The following is a 22,374-nucleotide window of genomic DNA, read 5'->3' on the forward strand; positions in this document are numbered from 1 at the left end:
TACTATTCCAAATAAATGTAATATGCTTTGTGTGTCTCCCATATATTTATAAAGCCAACCCATTTTACAGCACTACTGAGAATATTAAACCATTCCTGTACCACTGGAGTCACATACAATTAAATGCACACAAAGGCATGAACTAGTTCTAATTTGGGAATCAAGCCAATTATCCTGCCATATATTTAGAAACACAGGAAAACATACTCCAAGCAGTCAGGAGGTATATTAACACATGCTGAACTTTTGAAGGAAATTGTCAGGGAGTTTGTACTTGTTACCCCAGCATACACCAATATTTAAGTTAAAATGTGGTACACCATATTAGGAATACTGTTTATGTATACCTACTATGAAAACTCTTAGCAGTGATAGGTATTACAGGTTTGGTAATATTATATTTTAATTCATGTGTTTGTTGAAATTATTATTATTATTATTATTATTATTAAACAGGATTTATATAGCGCTGTACAATAAATAGGGATGTTTATATATAATGCGGAAAGAAAACATGTATACATGTATAAAATGGTTTCTATTTTAAACAAAGAAATAAAGATGAAGGGAGGCTTCCAACAAGTATGCTTTTAGATTCCTGTGGTAAAAAAAAGAATAGAATTCTGGAGCAGAGACATTGCACTCCACCCTCTCTCCCAAATGTATTGGAATACAGTGCATTGTAGGGAAGAGAGCCATCTCAGGCTGCAGAGCACATTGTGGCTTGGTTTTTTAATATGAGTTAATAAGAATCATTCTTGGTATAAATTACATTTTCGGCGGGCCACATGTGGATCTTGATCCTCTAGACAGGCACCAGCTAGAAATAAGCAAGACACATAGTTTTATTTCTGTTACAAAACATAAGTCTTTGTTATAATATAGTATATTTTAAGCAGATTCAAACTAATAAGAATTACAAGAGGGTGCTGAGAAGTTCTATGAAGAAGAAGAGAGCCAGAGTTATGAAATAACACATTTATTCAACATATCCCCCCCTGAGACTGATGCACTTGGTACAGCGTAGTTGCAGCTTTTCTAGAGCTTTCAAATAAAAGTCCTTTGGTTGGCCACAAACCAGCTCTCAGCAGCATCTTTGACTTCAGAAATGTACTCAAAACGTTGCCCCTTCAGGTATTTCCTCAAATTCGGAAACAGATAATAGTCCGAATCGCCAGGTTAGGTGAGTTGGGGGGAAGGTGGACCAATTGGAAACCCAGGGTGTTCAATTTGGCAGCCACAACGTTGGATGTGTGCGCAAGTGCATTGTCCTGCAAAAAAAGGACCCCTTTGGTCAACTTTCCATGGCGTTTCGTCTTAATTGCCTCCTTCAGCTGGTCTAGAAGGTTAGCATAATACTGTCCAGTGATACTAGAGCCCTGAGGTAGGTAGTCTACCAACAGAATACTGTCTTTGTCCCAGGACTCCATTACTTTTTTAGCCGATTTCTGGGTTCTGAACTTCTTCAGCCGCGGGGACCTGCTGTGGGGCCATTCCTTTGACTCAGGATCATAGATGTGGAGCAAGGTTTCATCCTCAGTCACAAACCCAGCCAAAAAGTCCTTAAAAATGGGCCTTTGGATGCTTCAACTCGTTACTTATTCTGATCACTGTTTAAGCATTTCGGCACCCACTTCGCTGAAAGCTTGCGCATGTCTAGGAAAGTGGTAATAACAAACCCAACAAGCTCCCATGAGATGTCAGGTATCTGGGCTATCTTTTTTGCAGATATTCGCCGGTCCTCAATAATCAGCTCATGGACAGCATCGCAGGTTGCCTGGTCAGTTGAAGTTGGGGTGCCCACTGCGGGGCTCATCTTCAATGGTGAAATGCCCAGTCTTGAAATGAGATATCCAGGTTTTGACAGTGCTGTAGGAAGGACACTTCTACCCCAGTGTTTGACATCTCAGTGTGGATTTCTTTCCCTGGAGAAACAAAAACTTCATGACGGCCCGTAACTCCAACGGCGTGAAACTTGCTTGTGCCTCTGCCATCACAGCTTCCCACTAAAAGAAAAAACAGTTTTAGGAATTGCAAAGACCTGATATTTGCACAGTTACCTACTAAGATATAAGGCTGTCATATGCCCCCATACTCATAAAGAATGATTTTTCCATGTGATCCAGCATTGTTGCAATAAAAAAAAGCTTTAACCTTAAAATTAAAGAATTGAGCATGGGCAGACTTTTACCAGCAGAGGAGACACATTTCATTTCTCCTGCAACAAAGTACTCTTACTTTCTCCTTTAAAATACTCCAAGTCCAATTTCAACAAACTCCAAAGTAAAATAATCCTATTTATGTGTAAGTTGATTTGTGCCACCACAGCTAAGGTGGCTGAAGATCCCAAACCCAAAACAAGAATGAAGTAAGATATCTCTTCCAATGAGGGAGCTCAGGGACTTCACATTGTTGGAGGTTTCCACTTGAAGACTTGTCTAATAACAGCAATAAAGGCACTGGTTAAAGATTGTGAACATTATCATTTATTAAGTACTTCTATTGCTTACAAAAGCAAAATAACTTTTACTGTCAGGCCACACACATACAATGCACAAACTGCATTATTTTTGCAAGCTCTCTGCAGACTATCTTAGGCTTCAGTCCAGATTACCACCCATTGCGGGTCAATACAGACTTCTCCCATGCCTGAAAAAGGACTACAAGCTAAAATGTGGATCCTTGTAGGCTTGCAGCCACACCTATTGTAGGAAAGCATATTTCTTTCCTTTTTTTTTCAATATTTTATCTCCCATCTTAGTATTGAGACTTTGACATTGACCGTAGATCAGCCATACATATGTAGAAGAGTGTAGCTGTCTTTACAGAGCTTTCTTGATGTGCCGTTGGCTGCATTGATTGTAACTCCCATGTTACCATTGACATTTGTGTTTAAGAGATTTTATTTCTCCTAGATAAGACAGGAGACAATTTTCCATTATAGTCCTCAGCTAGAAGTCTAGACTAAACATTTTAATTTGACTGGCATTGATCTGTCATTATAATTTTTAGAGACTCTTTAACCACTGGCATGGTACCAATGTATTGGCATAAGGCCAATGTGGTACCTATCTTTAAAAAGGGAGCAAAGTCTTTACCAGAACCTGTAAGTTTAACTTATTTTTGGAAAGATACTAGAGAGTTTGTTAAATAACCATTCACTGGATATTGTATTGCATGGGAAAGACAAAAAAATGATAATAAATGATAACAAATGTTGTTTTAAAGATATTGATATTGCCTATCTATTATTATTATTAATAAACAGGATTTATATAGCGCCAACATATTACGCAGCGCTGTACATTAAATAGGTATAATATACTGTATGATTTTAGAATTACTTTAGCTATAAAAAGAAACTTATCAGAAGGGGGTGATTTCCCACATGAGGGAGTAGGAAGTAGTGATGTGGGTATCTATTTATTACACTCACAGGCAAAAGGTCTTAATAAAGGTCAGGAGTTTGCATGGAAGGGTTGTATTTAGTGCAACAGATTTGTCTTGATTTTCTGATAGACCTGAACATTTCTGAGAATGTATGTAGTGTTTGTAATAGGCTGTGTTGGATGACTGGATAATTAATAGAGCTAGAGGTAGGAGCTGGTAGGAGGGAAATTAGGACTGAGATCTGGGACAAAGAAGTTGGAAATTTGAGTTAGAAATCCCACTTTGCCATTGTATAGAATGAGCTTTTTGGATCTTGTGTTGTTGTTGAAAGTATAAATATGAACAAAAGCTCCTAAAGGTGATTTCAGATCTTAAAATAATTATTTGAATAAGAAAGTGCTACCCTGTCATAAAAAGTCCAATAGTTATAGTCACAAGTACAACACGTTAAGGCTCACCAGCCATTCATCAGGGTGTATAGTGACAGGAATGGAGTACAAAAAATATGCTGGGTCATTAGCATTACAGCGCTGTGTAATATAATGGCGCCATATAAATCCTGTTTAATAACTTTGAAAGTCCAAGGACTGGATGACATGTGCTGTCCCGCCAATGAGAAAAATTGATGATTTCACTATTAGCTACTCCATATCTAACCTGTTACATCACTGAAGTGCCTAATATTACAGGATTTATCTCTATCTATACACACATAAATATAACTTTTCTTGTTATTGTAATGATCTCAGTATACAAAAAGTTTTATTATTCTGGACAATGCACAATAGGGTCCCTGTGATGTACCTCCATGGTACTATTTGTTTATCCTACCTTCAGAGTTACTTTTGTGTGTTTTAACGAAACATACTTATGATTGCAGTTATTTATTGTAAACTGTAATAAAACTGAAAAAACAACGTGAAGTGAGCCCAAGCATGCTCTGATTTTGGCCTGTGATAAAACAATACTGAGTGCTGTGCATAAATACACAGTCATGTACCAAAAGAAAATAAATGGTGGACATCTGCTTATTTATATCCGGCTGTATGCTTGAGGCCTTAACAGCAGGAAGCTTTACTGCTTGATCCAGTTTTTAACTTTCTCTGTTACACATCTATTATGTGGAATTGGAATGTTTAGTTTGTTGGCTTTTTCTAAAAGGATCACAGTATTATCTTTGTTTTAAAGAACAATTTTAGGTTGGCCTAAACAGACTCAATATATGTCATAGTTGTGTGCTTCTCTGTTTAATGTACAGCGCTGCATATGTTAGAGCTTTATAAATACAGTTTATTAATTAACAATAATAATAATTTCTGAAGCTTAGAGGGATGAAAACATGAGATTCTTTCTAATACCAATGCCAGAAAACATTATTCATTGTGTTTCATATATTCATGTTGTTATTACATGAACAAATTTTTTAAATAGAAAAATTGAATTACCAAAATGAATAGGAACAAAAATGATGTCTTCGAAGAGGTAATATCACATAGTGCATGGTAATCTCACAAGTTTTATACTTTGACAAGTTTGAAACAGTTGACAGGCTCACTTTTGATATGTATATTAGATTGTCTTCATACCAAATATCCAGATAACAAACTATAAAATAAAAATCTGTTTGTTAGACATGCTTTTTTTTAAGTGTGTGCATATTATTACTATAATAGAGCTTATTAGAGCTTTTATTGAAGCTCCCCAAGGCTGGAGAAATACACGAATATAGGCGAACCTAAGTGATCCAGCAAACCTGGAATGGGTTTCCTAAAAATCATTTGCTATTACATGGCAAATGTTTTCATTCCTGAACCAGATCCATCTCAGGTTTGCTGGATTATCCAGACTCTCCCATGCTAGTCTTTTCCATACCTGGGAGATTTAATAAATCAGACCAATGTGTTCAATTTAGTCAGTTTTAGTAAAACTTCCATAAAAAATGAAACCTATGTCTCAAGCTATATCCAGGTTATACTGTACATTTGGTAATTGCTTAATATTTGAAAGGCACCAGCCCCATGAATATTTATCCAATAATTGGTTTCTCTGTGTGTAAGCAATGCATTCATTTTTGCTTTCAGAATAAACAAAAAATAATAATACATTCCATAATGGGGTAAGACTGGAGTAAAAGCTCCTTGGATGACTGTACATAATTTATAGAAAATCCACAACAAACACATTGTAAGACTATTTGGATTGTATATCTTGCCATCTGGAACTGGTTGTAGTTTATATTATTCACTGCAGGAGAGAAGTGACTGATTTGCTCTCTGTTTCTATCCAAGAAACTACTATTGGCGAGTAAACATTAAAGCTGTCCTCTATTCCCAATCCTATGCTGGAAACTGGTTAACATGATACCCTCACCAGTGACTTGTAGCCAGGCAATCGCCTGGTCTACTTCTTGGATTGCTGTCAAAACTGTCTGAAAAACAAGTGCCATTTGTTTTCCTGTGCTTAGCGTTTAACGGGAAGTCAGGAGGATATATTTCCAGAATCACTTTTTAAATAGATCCAGATGTGAGCCTCGAGCCCCACTAGGAGAGGAGTGAGGCGTAAGAGTAAATGCACTGCCAGTTTTTAAGCCCATAGGAACTGCAGCTATTAATGTTTCCACACAGCGAGGCAGGTTTAGAATGAATGTGATGAAAGTGGCCAGGAGTTGTAGAAGTGTAAATTGCTTATTAAACAGGAACTGAGTAGTATATAATCATTAGCTTGATTTGATGCAAAGCAGTAAAAGTAATAGGGGCCCTAAGATGCATTAATGGTTAATTTTAATATTTATAAGCAAGATGGATGTTTTTGCTGTTGACAGTTCTGATGTAAGTTTAGTTAAACCTGCAGGGTGGTGTGTAGTGTGTAATGGTACTAACCAATGTAAACCTCATTTGTATTAGGAAATGTCTCAATCTCAAGTTTTAATTGAAATAGCAGAAGACAAAAATCTGATTGTTTGCATGGTTTGCTCAAAAGCCTCATAATTCTGTTAAAATCATCCAGGTCCAGATGTCAAGCTGACAATTATGTCATACAATATTGAATGCCAATGACAGTAAAGGCCACAAAAATGTCCATACCTCCTACAGTTTCCTAGGTTATGAAATTAGGTACATTGGCTAATTGCAAGTGCAATTTTTGTGCTACGGCTCACTCACTGCAAGTCAATTTAGTTCAGGGCTCCACTGTCATTTTCTTATGCCACTTGCTGAAGATATATGATATCCATTCTACATAGTTCTGTGATAAACAACCTCTTGTAAAGGGAGATGCAAAACTATGAACAGCTGACAATCTTTTATAATGAGTCTTCTAGATATCCAATAGATAATAACAGCTTATTTCAGCAAAACTGAGCAACATACATGGCTATGGTGTCTATGGTAACTTTTCACAACATACATGGTTATGGTGGATATGGTCAATTATCTTAGCTGAAATCCCATGTAGAAAGATGTCTTTGAAAGGTGAAGAATGATAACTGCCCAGGTTGGGCAGTTCCTGGTGTACTCCATAATTTATGCAGAAATCTGCCTAAAAAGTGGCATTTAGATTGTGCATTAAAGTCCAACTATCATTTATTATTTGATATTAATAGGGATATGCTATTCTAATTTATAACATTCTGGAGTTTAAATAGAGCTTTGTACTGTGTGTTTGTGGTATAGCTCTGATTCTGTTGGATAATTTATTTTCTAAATACATTTGGCTTGATTTTCAGTAATAGTTCCATACATAGTAGACAGGCTCTTGGATTAACATGATAGATTATTTCATTCCAGAGTTTACAGAGCTGCAGTATCTAATGTTTCTCTAGTGTTAAATCAATAATGTCTTTATTACTTTATAAAGATAGGTTCCCTTCACATTTTGATGAATTAACTTGGTTTTTATAACCTAGCTGCATGGAGCCCTTTTAGCTGCTTAGTTCGACATGCTATGTAAGGACAAGCAGTGTTTGTATTGGCTCTTACCATAATTAACAGTGTAGATAGTTTTATTTTAATATAGGCATTCCGTTTACATAGCTTGCAGATTATATGCAGAGATTATCATGTGACATAATACACTATAAAGTTAAACTAGTGTTGACTTTGTACAGCTGTAAAGAAAGTTGATATTTCCATTGAGGCATTAATGGGCTTCAGCATAGTGTAAGACTTTTGGGCATAGGCTTCTTGTTGGTTGGTTTTAGGCTGTCTATACACAAGTAAAAGCAGGAAATTCTACCATTCTATTCATATGTCAGTTAGGACATGTAGCCTAGTGGAAAAGAGTGTGTCCAGTTGAAAGAAGCAATTATTATCAAACAAAGTAAAATATCTGGAAAATGTATTTGTTATTGATAGTTTATTGTTTTCTTGTTTTACAGACAAAATAGCCAAGCTTTCACAATGTGTGCTATACATCTGTAGCCAAGTCATGAAGATAATTCCAGTGGGTATTGGAGCTGCAGGAGTGGCTCCGAAACAGGCAGATTTTTTTACTGCCTGTACTTTAAATCAAAGCAAAACAGCTTAATTGACAGGACCAAGTTAAATTTTAGCACTGCCAAGGAAATATGAGGGATAGATGAAGGGTTGAATCCAGGGACATAAGGAAAGTGTATGGGTAAGCTTTATCAAATTGAAGTAATTTATGTTTGTACTGTTTGAGGAACTCCAATGGACTTGGAGGTGGTTCTTTCAAAAATTTTAGATGAGATATTTCTGTTGGGCCTACTGAATTCCCATTTTGATTGAGACAATGCCCCATGTTTCAGTGCTGTAGAAAAGAACTTGGGTTAGGATACTGTTAAAGGTTTCAGCCAAACTTTTATTGGTGGTTTTAGGTGGTACAGTTGTTTCCTGATAGCATAAGTGCAGGCATTTTCATTTTTAGTAAGATATATTTCATTCCATGGCTATTTTTTTAAAATGATAATATTTGGGCAGATATTTCCCCATGAAAAATATCCACATAATAGGCAATGTGATATTTTCCAAACTTTTGTACACGATAAAAAGAACTAGGTGTAATGTAGTTTTTTTTTAAGTGTACCTCCAGTTTGTGAGAAGAAATCCCATCTAAGTCATTTCTGTACAAATTCTGTAATCTGTAAAAAAAATTGTTGATTTCTAGCCTTTTTGTTCTGAGTTTCTCCAAGTTCTTTCTAGATTTTTAAAGAGGAGGGTCAGTCATCATTATGACTGGGAAAATTGCTAATAGGGAATACCACACAGAGGATCTACCCAAAAAAAAACCTTTGTTTCAATTGCAAGGGGCACCTAAAATATGACTTGCATCTTAGTGCAGATGTCTTAGAAAATCAGTAATCCAATTACAGTAGCAGGAGATGACATTTCTAAGGTCATTCTGTATACCAGCAGTACAGAACATCTCTAGGTTGTAGATTGGAATGGGAAAGTAATATAAACAACATTGACCTACAAAATGACTGACTGTATGCTATACACATTTTCCAAAAGTGTTTACCCCCAACAAATGCGTGATGGATACATAGCTTCCAACTGCCCCTTATCAAGAGGAACTGTTCCAGTTTTGGAACAAAATCCCTCTCTTCTTCTTTCCTCCCTCAGCTGTAATTTTGGTCTTTTGTATAGATGCTTTTCAACAACCAAGTGTTATACTGCAAAAAAATTTTATCCAAATTCAACAAATTTCTATTTGTTTTTTAAACGGTATAAAGAAAAATTGTAAATGGGAGGAGAGGGGTGGAGGTTAAGCTTTTCCTACACACTTTGTGCTGAAAGGTGTCCCTTTTTCTTATCTGAGGAGGTTTAGAAGTTTGCATGACCATGAGTAGATTGTTCTCTTTCCACTATAGAGATTTCTTTACAGTGATTTTCTATCATTTAGAGACCCCCTCCCCACAGACCAGTAGTTGCCTGCTCTTTTTTAGGCCAGTGTATATGTTTTGCATATCTCTTGTATCCACTCAACCAAGTGTTACCTATTTATTCTACTATATTGAACTGCAAAATTTAACTTGTGAAAGTTACAGTTTTAGTATTTGATGAGTCTCTCAAAAATGTACTCCATGTTTTGGCTGCAGCGAGACAGCATTCAATAACACCCTGGATCTTCACTTCACCTTGGATTCACATGATACTCCATGTAAAGATTTTGCCTTCACCATTGCACCCATAGAACTATTTTTAGCATTGGGCTACCAAGTTAAAAATATGTTGTTGACCTGATGTATTTGTAATAGTCCTTTGGTTCCTCAGCTGTGTGTGTAAAAGCCCTTTGGTTCCTCTGTTGTGTGGCCAAATAATTTCTTAACTGTACAGTAAGAAGCAACCGCTAGCCAGATTTTTGTGCCACAACCTTTCTAAAGAGAACAATTTAAGTGTTGACTCTTTCATCATCTGTGATATATTAAGGGTAAATCAAATTCAGTATTGGCAGCACATATCACAAGGTTATCTTTACAACTAGTAGCTAAATCTTTTCAATGAGTAACACATGTAGGACATTGTGGAGTGACCATTTATCCAATAAGTATCACTCACTCCTGACATCTTATAAAAAGGATCCAGGACATATCAAGATACTGCAGGTTCTAGGGACAGTGCAATGTGATTTTTTTTAATTTTCATCACTGAAAATAGTAATTTTTATTTTCCTGCTGCAAAACACTATTAAATCTATGACAGTTATTTCAGATGGAGTCATCTGAATAACTGAAGCAGATGTTCTATTCCACTTTGTGACATTTTTCTCAATTTGTGATCCAGATTTCAACATTCCACTCTGTATCAATTTACAGACTTTTTTATTATAGTATGTGTCACCCTTTTAAGATGTAACCATGATGTTGGAGCATTTCACAAAACAACAAATATCATGAAATGTATTTAAGATGAAAACGCCTTGACCGTAAATTATATTTAAGACTGAAACCCAAAAGAAAGCCTGAATTATGGTTGCGCATGTTCATAATCAACATGGCTAAAAACATTTGACATATTCCTGCAGTAATTTCAACTACTGCTAAACTTCAGGTTCAGAAGTGGTATCTTCGGATGTAATAATCAGTTCATTAAGATGTATGGTACTTGAATTTAACTGTATGCACTGTGCCTGTATGAGCAATAGCAGTGTAACAAATGTTATTTTAACTTTAAATTTAATTTTACATTGTTGTTTTACACAGCCGTTTGCTTTAAAAGGGAATTCTATAAGCCGGTTATTCACCATTTACTGCTTGTGATATATTGTAATTTACTTGTCCTTGGATATGTAGGCTGCATTTTTAACCTATCTATTTGTGCTGATGATTGTATAAGGTTGTATTTTTACTCTTTTTGTTCAAAGCTGCAAATGTGAAATGTTCTGTGGATAAGCAACCAATTAATTTTTTTCTAAACCTACTTCAGTAATCTCAACATATATATATATATATATATATATATATATTATTTTTATTAATATCTGCAGTGTTTTACTGAACAATTTAACAGCTGACCAATGTATAATCAGAATGCATTGCATTGTACCACAGTAACTGTCTTAGCTGCTGGTGATGTAAGATGATCGTTCCTCAATGGCAGATGTGGAAATTGTGTTTTTTTTTTTTTTTTTTTGAACCAAGAAATTGACTTACTTCCAGTAATAATAAATGGTTTTGGTATCATGCCATCACCTTAAGCTGCTGTAATAAAGTTTATAGAATTGACAGATGAAGCAAAACTCTTTACTGCCGTTGCAATTGCCAAGATTTCTAATAAGAAATTTAGGTCTGGTCAAAACATAATATAGCCCATAAGAAGATATAAACATCCTAGCTTTAGGATGGCAGGAATATGGCTTGGCCTGTCCTCTGCTGACATCTGGTATACGGGTTCCGCTGAGTTGTTTATAGTGGCGCTCATATGTGCTGTGGAACAGGGAAGGAACATGCGCCCTCTTTATTAGTATTGTTTTTGATATGTGAGCAACTTTGATAGTTTTTTTAGATCACTTGTAGTCTATATTCTTCAGCTATAAAGTGAGACAGAAACCTTTCAAGGTTTTGTAACCTCCTGTAAGTTATTTATGTATGCATTTTCTTTAGGGAGAGAATACATAGCTAGATGTAAATTGGCAAAGTGTTCCTGCTTCAAAAATCTTGCAAATTATACTAACAATATTCTTTATGTGGCCATTACAAGAAAGGATTAGACCTCTTGAAATGTATTTTTCTTTTCAATACACTAAATACACTTATTCCCTCATATTCTCCACACACACATATCCTATAAGCTTATATGCATGCATGCATGGGCAGTGGAGCACTGTGTCCAGGATATGCCTATAATGGACCACCAACCATTCTTTTCTCCTGCTGTGGTTTAACAAGGATAACATGCTTTTGTGCTCTTACATAGAAAACAGAACTGCAAAAGGAAATAAATGGTATCCAGTGGAATTAATTTATGTATATGGAAGCTATACACTGGCTTGCTGACACTGGTACCAAAATTGCCAGCTGCATTTCCCCTTTTTGGTAACCATATATTAGGGCCTTGTACACACATGGTAATTTAAACTTCTGAACCAATTTCCAAAGCAAAAAATGGTCATATTAGTCAAACTGAAGTGAATTCAACTGTTGATAAATCTTAGCTAAAGTTTTTTGGGGTTTTCAATCAGATCTAGACAAATGAAACATGTTAGTAAATACTGAGTATATCTGTAAAACTCCTTAGAAAATACAAAATTGAACTGTAGTTGGGCTTAAAGTAGAACTAAACTCATTGATGAGGTATGCATTTGCCATAATTTCTTAGTGTGTAGAGCATACTTTCAAGTTATACAAATATACTTTACAAGTGGATCCTTCTCCAGCGCTGTGTTACACAGGGTCTGTCCTCCACTGCTGCCATCTTTGCCACTGTGACATCTGGTTGTCAAACATTTCTGCCATTGGTTAGCCGTCTATGATGTAACTCCACAAAAGATGGTCAAAGAGAAGTATTTATTCACCAACTTTTTCCATCCCTACCCTGTCCCTACCTGACAAACACATTCATAAACAGTATAAAAAGAGTTCTGTTGCTTTAAACCTACAAGAAGAAACCATTTATGTGCTATAATTGAAAATTCTTTATTCATATTTAATCGCTTGCATGAAGCACTGCCGTAAAGCTCCTCTTGAGGTTTGTGCATTCCATCCCAGACTTGCTTTTGGATTTAGAAATGGTTTACATTTGTTGTTATGGTATCAGACTGTTTATCACTACAGCCCACAGACATCACTTTCCTGCTGGATAAATATATCGTTCTTAATACAACATGACTTTTTTATGATCCATTTAGCGTGCTAGTTTAATGAATATATCTGTAATTGGCTCCCAAGAAGATGTGGTTTTGGTGTTGCCTGAGGTGGCTTGCTGGGACTTGTAGGGCACCATTGTTTGGAATAGGCATGCATGTTTTATGTCATTAGGCTATAATTATCTGATTTGATGTTTAAACTTTGTGATATATTTGTTTATTCATTATAATTTTGTTTTCTAGCATTTCATATCCGGAAATCTGCCATGGTGTGTGCATTGTACGAATGTGAGCAAATAATCAATCAACTGACCTAAAATGATCTCTGTTTAGTTCTCTGTATTGTTTGATATAAACATGCCCAAAGACATGAAAACAATAGTTGCCTTATTTGGCAAATTTCTGCTTGTTTATTGAAGACTTTTCACAAGCCAGGTTTTTCAGCACTTGAATCTTTCCACGTAGTTGATCACTATATGATGCCTATGGCTGGAGATGGAGTGGTGGTTCTTATCTTGTAACATGATTCCATAATTACATTTCAGAACTGACCCGTGAGCCGGTATCACCTCCAGTTGGCCAGTGAATGTGTATTCCTTTCCAGGAAAACATAAGCCTCTGTTGTGGTATTTATCTGATGTATAATTCATCCAGTTCTGGGACATGCAGTGGAGTGTTTTTGATATATTATTGCTGTTTTTATACAATAACTGGAGGCTAGTAAGAATATCATTTTCTTATGTCATATATAACTTTCCAGTACTGTGAACTCAGTATGAAGATCACTTCTGGGCAGGCTGTAATATTAGACTGCAGTCTGCTCTTATGCTAATATATAAATATATTATATATATATAAATACAATACAGATAACTACAATCAGATAACTAGAGGACTATTTCAATCTAAATCCGATTGGATGCTGCTAGATATTGGGTTTCTGTAATTTTTTTTTAGTAGTGGTAATAGTCACATATGCAACTACAGCACTAAGAAACTAATACTTACGTTGTCTTATATAGAAATATTACATGTAATTACAGCACAAAGTATTAGTGAGTAAGTTGGTTCCAGATTAATGCTGGCGATCAGATCACTCACATACTGCCAAACTATCCCCCCAAGTTCCTGGAGATGGCCCAACCCACCTCTGAGTCTTACACCATGTGCTCACACCTTAACTGCATTTTCCAATTATGGTGAAACTTACATGTAAATATGTCATTTGAGCTCTTGAGATATTTAGGATGCCAATGCTCAATTTAACTGTCCAGTGTCTAAGGTAGTTTAGGTATTAGAACTGGATACACTGGATCAGATTTCATGAATCAGTTAAGGTAATGATCTTGTAGAGCAAGCTAAAACACTGCAAAAATCACTTTCCTGCCAGAAAATGCATCCTGCCATTGCTACGTAATAAGCGGAAAGTTTTCTTTTGTAGCCGATAAATTCTATTTTAGAGCTGAGTCCCAGCCTTACCTTAAATGTAGCTCATTATTAGAGAGTCCTGGCCTCTACTGAAAACCATATAGAATATTCTCCCTACACCCTCTGTAATTCATATTACATGCATTAAAATATCAATCAGCTCTGATGGACTGATGGAATACCAACATCATGAGGAGTAACTGGTTTATACTGTGGTCTGTGATGGAAAATCTCTACAATGGGGGACATACTGCAAAATAAATAAATAAACCACTTTTTCAGAAACAATAGGTAAATCCTTACTGTCATATATGTGTCTTTTTGTTAAAGTGACATCTTCTCCCCTCAGTTCATGTCCAGCAGGTACAAGGACATAAAAATGGATACATTTTTTCCAAAAAGGTCTTTACCGTAATACAAATTTGACAGAATTATGTTGTTTGCCCAATTCTATCTAAAACAAAAAAAAAGGCCTTAGAGTTGCACACAGTTTAAGCACAGGGTTTGCTCATTAAGTTATTATATATATATTATATATATATTTATATTTATATTACAATACCTAATTACATAGAATGCTTATGTGTAGTTACTCTACAGGGTAGTGTGCTGTAGTTAAACTAGCCATGTACTAAAAGGGAATATAACAATGGATAGCATATAAATATGTGTCTGTGTTACCATTCTAGGAAGTCACTATTCAAAACAATATTCCTGACATGGTTAATAGAGGAAAAGGAGAATATTTACTCCTGCTGCTGTATGTTATTACTGTACATATACAGTACCCATGGTATTATATACAATTACAATGTCGAATAGTGGATGTGTAGTCATATTACCCACACAATTATGTGTAATTACAGCATAGAGGAATATGTGGTCTCTTTGTTATGTATGCAAAGGGAGTCTTTTTCTCTTGTAATCTTGTATAGTACACAGTATACTTGGTATTATATGTAATTACAGCACAGGAGAGTGGCCTTAAGCTACGTACACACGTCAGATTTTTATCGCCCGATAATCGGCATCGGCCAATTATCGGGCGAAAATCTGCAGTGTGTACAGTCGGTGTCGTCCATCGTCCGGACGACCGGCCTGCCGGATCCACGGACGATGGACGACAGCCGATCCTAATGAAAGGGAAGGGGAGAGCGCGCAGCAGGGTGCCGCTCCGTCGCTCTCCCCCTCCCCTCTCCATAGAGCATGAACGGTGCTGTATGTACAGCACCGTTCATGCATCGTGCACTCCCTTGTCGTTGGAAAGGATCGTGAAAGATCCTTTCCAACGACAAAAATTGGAAGTGTGTACGCAGCTTTAGTGTTATATTGTTACCCAGTCAGTTTCCTATAAATGGCTTTAAATGTATGTATGTACAAGTACTTGTAGGATCATTCCATTTACAGCAATCATCAATACATCTAGAGACAAAAGCAACCAACTTGTTCTTTTGGAATATTCTGTATAATAAATTCAGCATATGCAATTAATAATGTAGTATTAGAACCCAAATTGTAGCACTTTTTTGGCCAAAGAGTGAATCTAAAGCCAAAACCTAAAATATAATCTAATATATATTGTATTTTACCACATGTCAGGTGTTTTTTCCTTTATTCACCTGGTGATTCTTCCTGTATATACTTCAAGTCCTAGAATGAAAGTTCTTATACTCTTTCGCATATTTGAATCAAGACAAAAGAAACAAGAAAGCGCTATGGAACCTTTCCCCTACTCTGCAATACATTTACAGACATCTTTAGCATAAAATGTCACCTTACATGGAATGTTGAATAAATGGTAATATCCCAAGGTCAGGCTAAGTTCAGACAGATGGTTGACAACCATCAATCATCCTGCAATATTCCTGATTTATTAAAGCTCTCCAATAATAGAGAAGATAGACTAGCAAAAGATTACCTGGATGATCCAGCAAACATGGAAAAGATCTGGTCGAGGATTGAAACATTTCCCAACTAGTAGGGAAAATTACTTTTTGCTATTAGAAATTTGTTCCAGGTTTGTTGGATCACTCAAGTTCTTATACAATTCATTGTGTTTAAGTGATGCTTAGGTTCAATTGCTAGGTGTCCAGGAGAGTTCACTATCAGTTTTGACATGTGTTTTTCACACATTTGTTGTATGCAGTTGACAGTAACTACTTTATGTAGCATTTGTATTGTCCTTTTTCATTGCATTATGGAATCAGCTCTCCTGCTTTTGTATTCCAAACCGATGAGTGGATTTCACCCACTTGGAAAAGCAGTCCCATTCAAGTCTATGGAAATAAGTGAGTAGGCAAACTGCCCTGAAATTCTGCATGAGGCTTATGAAAAGCCACAAAGCAATTTTACCCAGGCAGATGCCTTGGCAAAACGAATTTCAGCCGCCTCAGTTTGATTTATTGATAACCAGGGCTTAGGTGCCATTGTTGTCAGCAGTCAACCTCAACACTTCTGGTGTCAAAAAATACCCTTCTGCCCAAGCCTAAGCCTGTAATTGGCCGAATTAATCCTGTGGGTTCTTTAATGTAATTGTAAACGTTGGTGCCAAAAACTTTGTTTTTGCTGAGGTTTTCACAACCTAACAAAAAACAAAACAAAAAAAATCACAAGACTTCTCATTGCTTAGTACCACAGTCAGGGTTGATGCTGTCATAACATCTGATTCATGTTTTAACTTTCTTAGAGCTTCAAAATAATAGTGTGTGATATCTTTGATAAAATACCTTGTCTGCAATTCTCAAGAGTAATTGAGAAATGCTAGAATTCAGCAGGTGTTCAGAAAAAAATTTCCATTTATAAATTAAAAGCTGATGGTTATATCAAGATATATCTTCATCCTTGACATGTTTAAGAATATTAGCTCGTTGTTTACATTTTTGGTATGATATATTGTTTATGAATCTTTCATTTTAACTCAATTTTAGCCTGCAGGCGAAACCATAGATTTGTTTGCATTGCTGAAAAAAAATCTGTTTGCAGAGTTTGGTAGCTTAGGGAAGGAGGTTGATTCATTTTCCCTCCCCATTGCTCCTTATGTGCCCTGAATGGTTTTGCCTGACTTTTAATTAGAAAAAGACGGTCTAAAAGCAAACGGTCTCTTTGATTAGAGAATAATTAACTCTCAGTGAAACTAGTGATGAAGGTATTTAGAGAATTAAATATTTATAAAATTAAAGCATTGATTGGTGTATATCTGCCTCCTCTTTTTTAAATAAAGCTTTACATGCCAATTTGAAAGCATTATGCATGCACTGGAGGGATTGATTATGAAAGGGGTCTACATTTCCCCAACTGGTTATGGCCAATGTAAAGCCAAAACTGCTGTGTACTTGTACATAGAAAGCCCCCATTTAATGTGTTACTCCCCACAAGTTACCATAATGTGTCATTTTATAGTAACTACATCATATTTTTGTCTTCTAGGTATCACAAGGCTCAACTGTCCAGTATGAAGCCGGTAACTTCTCATTATCTGCACAAACAGAAGAAAGACCTCTCCCCTCTGGGAATGAGCACCTGTTACTATGGACCCAGAAGAACTACGGGGCTGTAACATCATTCACTGAAGTCAAAATGACCAAAAGAATGGACATCAAAGTGGGGGAAGGTTAGTCAAATATTGTATTTGTCTTTAAGATATTTTGTTGTTCCTTTGACTGTGACACACCATTTGTTATGAATGACAGGGTCTTTTGGATCTCTTTAAACGTTTTAGAGGCAAACAAAAAATATTTAAGAGACCTGGGAACTGGTATACTTAACATATTTAGTTGATATATCTAGAAAATACATTGATCATGGCTGTAACATCTCCATTTATACAAAAGATGATATATATTTTTTCCTTTTAGATGAAAAGTTTCCTGCAACATGCAGAATAGACAAGAACTTTATGTCTCTGAATTATCTTGCTCAGTATGTGCAACCTCAACCTGCAGAGGGCTGTATCATCAGGTCAAGTGAAGATAAAATGGTCCACGTAATTGAGCTGGATTCTCCAAGCTACTCATCACACAGGTAAAATTACCTAAACAGTAAAGTCAGTTTTTATATTCCTTATACATTTTTTACCTACAGAGAGTGAAGAAAGAAGTTCATCACATGTATATAGTGTATAGAAGGTTTTTTTTAACGTGTTACAAATAAAATATTCAATAGCATTCACATGAATATGGGCTTTGTACGTGTATAAGTGGGAATGATTTGGACCTGACTTAAATATTCGCTTCTATTTTTGTGTAATTTTAGTTTAGTCCACACAAGCAATGTTTCCCAGAGTTGGTGGCATTAAGATAGTCAAAGTACCACATATGCTTTTCATTTCTAGTACGGATTGCATTGCCAAATCCTAATTGTTGTTGGACGTTAAATCTGAGGTACCATGCAGCTGGTTGCCTTGGTACAAGAAACACCCTTTGATATTTTTAGGCTGCAATATTATAACATTTTCTGGTTTTATGTGTTTTAAATTAAATTCTTTCATTATTTGTTTAAATAACCAAGGACTGAATTTGGATATTTCTAGTTTAATGGTGACTTAGAATGTCAAGAGCTCTAAGTTCCTTTAGCACTTGGGTTAGTTACTTACTAACCAATCAACTTACTTTAATATAGATGAAGAAGTATTTAGATCAATGGGTGCCTGTTTTTTTCTGATTGCCACTCTCATAATGCCACATTTTTTAAAAAGCCATACTGCAATTACACTTAATTGGCGATCATAAATATTATAATATACATATGTATGTATGTATTATGCCATGTTTACTTTGCCTTCATGACATTTTTTAAAAGCCCCTTTAGGCTTAGACCTGTCATCTGCATTTTAGCCTATGGAGTTCTCCACTATTTAAGTGGCAAACTCTATCTAAAAATCCAAAAGTGGTCATAAGGTTTAAAAAATCTGTCGATCAACACATTTAATAACTGGATTAATAGAAAAATACAGGTATTTGGGTATACTTGACACCTTTTTGTGATCAGGTTGTTTGCCCTTTGATAAAACAGCTAGTATTCGTGATACCCATTGATAAAATCCAGCTTCAACCAACACATTTTTCAGAACTTCCGAGGCTTTGTTGAAAAAAGTGTAAAAATACTTTACTTGTATTCTGTTTACCATCCACTTTTTGGGCCATCATCACTCTAAACCTCTACCAGCTTACATGGGAAGGAATATTAAAATCTTATTAAAGTCTTCTCCAACCACAAGAAATGACTTTGCAGACTTCTTTCTCATTGCTCTGTGATTGGTAGACCCGTGCTCTTTTCACCCAGAACATTTTGTGGTTTTTAATTGGTTGTTTAGCTCACAACATGAAATCTATAAAATAATGGGCCCCAGAACATTGACTGTCCTCTTTGAAAGTCAGTAAGTTGACTCATGTTACTTTAAAAATCACAATATCAGTGTGTTAACTGAGATACTTTATAGCTGCTACATCAATTTACAGTAAAACTAATAAAAAAGCTATGCTTAGCTTAGCTATGCTATGCTAAGGGTCATATAGTTACATAGAAATGTGGTGTTGCTGTTATTTTGAACACCCTCTGTACAAATACTGGCATTTGGTGCTAGGGAAACGTTTTTAAACTATTATTTTCCCAAGACACCCTATTCTGTTCTTTATCAGTTGCCATTTGTTAGTGCAATCTGTTTAGCACATTTTACAATTTGGAAAGAACTGCAGTGTTTAATTGGTTGATGATATGCTGGAACAGAAGATGTTAAACTGACTGGAGATAACTGGCAATTCATCTCTCCTTCTGGTTTCATTCTTTTAGTTCATTCCAGGTGGACATAATCATTGACATCAGACCACTCAATCCAGATGCCAAATTTTCCAAGAGTCTCACTCTCATTCTAAAATGTGAAAAGGCAGTCAACTGGGTTATCAAGACACACAATATTGCAGGCAAGCTGGAAGTCCTGGTATGTTTTTTTGATTTCTTCTGATATTTATATTTATGTGTACAATATCTTATGAAGTACAAACTCTCCCACAAAATAAATATGATCACACATTCTAATGTAGTAGTACAGGATTTTTATATTTTTAGTGCAAATCTTTTAGTGCAAATCTTTCCATAAGACAGTTAGGTATATGGGTAAATTAGTTAACAAATTAATGGGTAGAGCACATTTGTGCTATGAGGAGTGCATTGTAGCGTGTTATTTTTTATTTTAAATGAGAGCATATTTTTTGAGAGCATATTTTTTGGGCTATCATGTATGAATATGGTAAAAGCACATCCACAGATGATATAATCTGACTTCTAAGAACACTATCCATGTTATAAACGTGCTACACAATCTCCTTTAAAGTTGAACTAATCCAGACCTACTTTCCTATCTCCATTCCATTGCAGGGTAGCACCATTTTCATTCTTTTTCTGGCTGTGCCAGGATGATGTAACACATGCACAACTCAGTAAAATTTGACCGTTGGGTGGTGATCAGGCGAATAAGAACAAATATCGCAGATGAGACATTACTTTCTGCAATACCAACATGTCTGATCATGGATTTTTCAAAGTGGGACCTTAGTTCCACTCTAAATCTACCAATAACTATGCAGTGTAAGCGACTACCTGAAAAGTTACAGGCTAAATAGATTGAGTAAATAGGCTGCCCTATTACATGGTTTGATAAACCTGAAGGAGTTTCTACAGAGCTTGTACACACCGGCTGAAATATGGGTAACCAGCTTAAATGCCGGTTTATTTTCTGAGACTTTAGCTACACATAGATAAGCATGATGCCAGGATTATATTGGGAGGCGAACCCTGACATCACTTAACACATGACCAACACATTTTAATAAGTTTCATAATCTTTATCAACCAGTTGCAGTGTGTAGAACTGAAAGATTAATTAGCTTTCCCACAAATTACCCTGACACTCTATACTGGGACTTTGGTAGGAACATTAGATTGTGGGCTTCTTGTAAGGATAGTCAGGGCAAATCTATGGATTCTGTAAAGCAAATTGTAATATGTTGACACTATAAATACTATATAAATATAAATACTATAAATACTATAAATAATAATAAATAATAAAAATTGTACGCATTTTACTTCCTTTACAATCTGAGTGGACAGTAAATCTTCTGCTATCGACATGTGATCTGTAACATAGAAATAAAAAGAAAACAACTTTTTGTTATTTGATATACACTCAAAAATAATCCTTAAATATACAACATATCTAAAAGAAGAAACTGGAAACACAATTTGTTTTGAATATGGCCCCAATGACAAGGACTCACCTCTTATACTTGTTGACGGATTGTTAGCAATTCACTTACAATAACATACATTCTAACACCTTGCAAGGCCAAACTTATCTAGAGTGTTATGTTATCTGTGGTTTTAACTTATTTATAGACTCTTGAATTAGTTTATAAATCCAAGTTATCCCATTCTTATCATCAGCACTAATTAGCTATCCACTTTGTGGATTTTGATATGAAATTACTTATGGTTATTTAGCACAAACTATACATATATTTAGACTTTAGAACAGACCAGTAATACTATAAAGCTGAACAGATGTCATGCTGTCTATACCCACTATCAGATATCACAAACCTTAATTCCCACTGCAGTTAAAACCAAATCCCAGTAAAACTGATAGTATACATTTGAAATATTCTATGGCCGCAGTAAGGTCCAAGACCATTGCCTTGCTTTAAAAATAGGCACATATAAAAAGCAAATAGCACTGTGCTTTATACATGTCCTGCACAATGCGTGCTTTTGAACCTAAAACCAAAATTAAGTTAATGAATGGGGACAATTTTGGAGGAAAGCTCTGTCACATGAACTGTCAGAGATTTGTAACTAACCTCTCCTTCAATAATGGGGTATACCGAGAGTAATGTAAATATAGTGATTTGTTTTAGCCATATTGACTTTCCTTAAAAAAAACAACCCCTTAGTTTCATGGGTGCACTTTGTACTGTAATAAATGCTTATTAGTACAATAAAGGTATTATACACACAAAAATAATATTTTTAAACAAAACATCATTTATAAACACACATAAAAAATACTATTCCCCTTCAATAGTCTTGAGTATGCAGAATGTTGTCTTTATTCATTTTAAATAAATTATGTAAAAAAATTGCAGAATGGCAGTGACTTAAAATAAAATGGCAATAAAATTGTAATCCAAGTCTCAGTTGCCTTCTAATTAAGTGGAAACTTGCATGAGGGATGGATTTCTCATGTTCCCAATGGGCAGTGTTTATATCTGATGTGGCTTTATGTTATTTTGGTCAGTG

At 35.5% G+C, this 22,374-nt stretch overlaps 1 protein-coding gene across 4 annotated transcripts in view; it reads left to right on the forward strand.

Annotated features, from left to right (window-relative positions):
* The window catches only part of TGFBR3 (transforming growth factor beta receptor 3), a 126,591-nt gene that overhangs the window by 64,832 nt on the left and 39,385 nt on the right, over positions 1 to 22,374 (forward strand). For all 4 annotated transcript variants that reach the window (XM_072419891.1, XM_072419893.1, XM_072419894.1 and 1 more), the window contains exons 5-7: positions 17,509 to 17,692; positions 17,937 to 18,102; positions 19,870 to 20,017. In XM_072419891.1, the coding sequence (XP_072275992.1) occupies positions 17,509 to 17,692; positions 17,937 to 18,102; positions 19,870 to 20,017 (498 nt within the window). The remainder of the gene's footprint in view (positions 1 to 17,508; positions 17,693 to 17,936; positions 18,103 to 19,869; positions 20,018 to 22,374) is intronic.

Source organism: Pyxicephalus adspersus, chromosome 8 (assembly GCF_032062135.1).
Source record: "Pyxicephalus adspersus chromosome 8, UCB_Pads_2.0, whole genome shotgun sequence".
Taxonomy (NCBI): Eukaryota; Metazoa; Chordata; class Amphibia; order Anura; family Pyxicephalidae; genus Pyxicephalus; species Pyxicephalus adspersus.